Source organism: Prunus dulcis, chromosome 2, assembly GCF_902201215.1.
Source record: "Prunus dulcis chromosome 2, ALMONDv2, whole genome shotgun sequence".
NCBI classification, from domain to species: Eukaryota; Viridiplantae; Streptophyta; class Magnoliopsida; order Rosales; family Rosaceae; genus Prunus; species Prunus dulcis.
In genome coordinates this window covers 3960266-3962235 of record NC_047651.1, presented here as the reverse complement: position 1 = coordinate 3962235, position 1970 = coordinate 3960266, and the positions used below count along the sequence as shown (strand labels likewise).

The 1970-nt window shown below is 42.0% G+C and overlaps 1 protein-coding gene across 1 annotated transcript in view; it reads left to right on the top strand.

The window, feature by feature from the left end:
- The window catches only part of LOC117617515 (dynamin-related protein 4C-like), a 2303-nt gene extending 333 nt beyond the window's left edge, over positions 1–1970 (top strand). Inside the window, exon 2 of the mRNA XM_034346916.1 lies at positions 128–1970. Coding sequence (XP_034202807.1) covers positions 128–1794 — 1667 coding nt within the window. The 3' untranslated portion in view covers positions 1795–1970. The remainder of the gene's footprint in view (positions 1–127) is intronic.

Here is a 1970-nt window from a genome sequence, read left to right as displayed (position 1 = left end):
GTGGCTATAGCCACTTAACACTAACTGACGCCTCACACTTGCCTATTTTAGAGACTAAGTGAATACACCATTTCAGCTTAGGGACTTTAATCACACTCTCATCAGCTCACCACTTATATTTCAACAGGCAGAGTTGAGCACACCGATGAGGACAACATTTCTGAGGACATTGTGAATGCCACCAATCTGATTGCTGGGGACAGCAAGGGAATTTCAGCCACCCCATTGACCTTGTTGGTGAAGAAGAATGGTGTGCCTGATTTGACCATGGTTGACCTCCCTGGAATCACTAGGGTTCCAGTTCGTGGCCAGCCTGAGAATATCTATGATCAAATCAAAGATATAATCATGAAGTACATAAAGCCCGAAGAGAGCATCATTTTGAATGTGTTATCTGCTTCTGCTGATTTTAGCACATGTGAGTCAATTAGTATGTCGCGGAGTGTGGATAAAACCGGTGAGAGGACTCTGGCTGTGGTTACAAAGGTTGATATGGCACCAGAGGGACTGCTGGAGAAGGTTACAGCTGATGATGTGCATATTGGTCTTGGCTATGTCTGCGTAAGGAACCGGATTCGAGATGAAACGTATGAGGAGGCGAGGACTATTGAGGATCGATTATTTGAAACTGATCCTTTTCTTTCAAAGATTGACAAGTCTGTGGTTGGAATTCAGGTTTTGGCTGACAAGTTGGTCCAAATTCAAGCTGCTAGCATAGCTAGAAACTTGCCTGATATTGTAAAGAAGATCAATGACAAGCTGAATTCTTACCTTTCAGAGCTCAACAAAATGCCGAAAAAGCTGTCATCTGTTGCTGAGGCCATGACTGCTGTTATGCAGATCATTGGAACATCCAAAGAATCACTTAAGAAAATTCTTGTGAGGGGAGAATTTGATGAGTTCCCGGATGACAAACACATGCATTGCAAGGCTAGGCTTGTTGAGATGCTCAATAAGTGCTCAGATCAGCTTCACGAGTGCAATGTGAGTGACCCCAAAAGTAATTTCTTACTGGAGGAGATTGCGATTTTGGAGGAGGCCAAAGGTATCAACCTTCCCAATTTTGTTCCGCGCAATGCTTTTCTTATAGTTTTGCAGGGTAAAGTTAAGGGGATTTCGAGCATACCTATTGGGTTTGTTGAGCAGGTTTGGAGTTATATTGAGGATGTGGTTTTGTCTGTGTTAAGGAGAAATACAGAAAACTATTACCATGTTCAATTGTCTGCCAGAAGAGCAGGCCATAATCTTATTGAAAAGATGAAAGAAAGGTCGATCAATTGGATGACGGAGATAGTGGAAATGGAGAAACTAACTGATTATACATGTAATCCGGAATATCTATCCGAATGGCATAGGCTCATGACTGAACAAGAAACATTCATCCAAAAGGTCTTGCGTGACGCTGAGATAAACATAAATGTAAAGGGAATTGGGATGGTTGAAGTTGGAGGTCTAAGGAAGTACACACATGTCCTGTTGTCTCAAGCTTTCGACTTGAAAATGCGGATGACTGCGTATTGGAATATTGTGCTGAGAAGGTTGATTGATATCATGGGTTTGCATTTGCAGCTGAGTGTTTCAAACCTTGTGAACAAGGACCTGGAGATGAAGATTATGAATGAGCTACTGGGACCTAACCATGGTGCTGGGATTGAGAGGATGCTGGAGGAACCTCCATCAATGGCAGTGAAGCGCCAGAAGCTCATCAAGAGCATCAAAAAGCTCAAGGAGTCTAAAGAGGTTGTGTGTAAGATCATGGACGACAGGTTTACTTACGCCGATTACCTTTTGTGATAGATAACTAAGGAGTCCAGTTAAATTATGGTATGTTTCGTGTGAAAGAAGGCATTTTGCCAATGATGTGTGGTTGATCTGTTTGTACTTAATTATGGATCTGCATTTTGTTTATCATGTACCTGGTTGGTTGATGTTCTTGTGTGACTTAATTATAAGCACATTCTGTTTTTGTC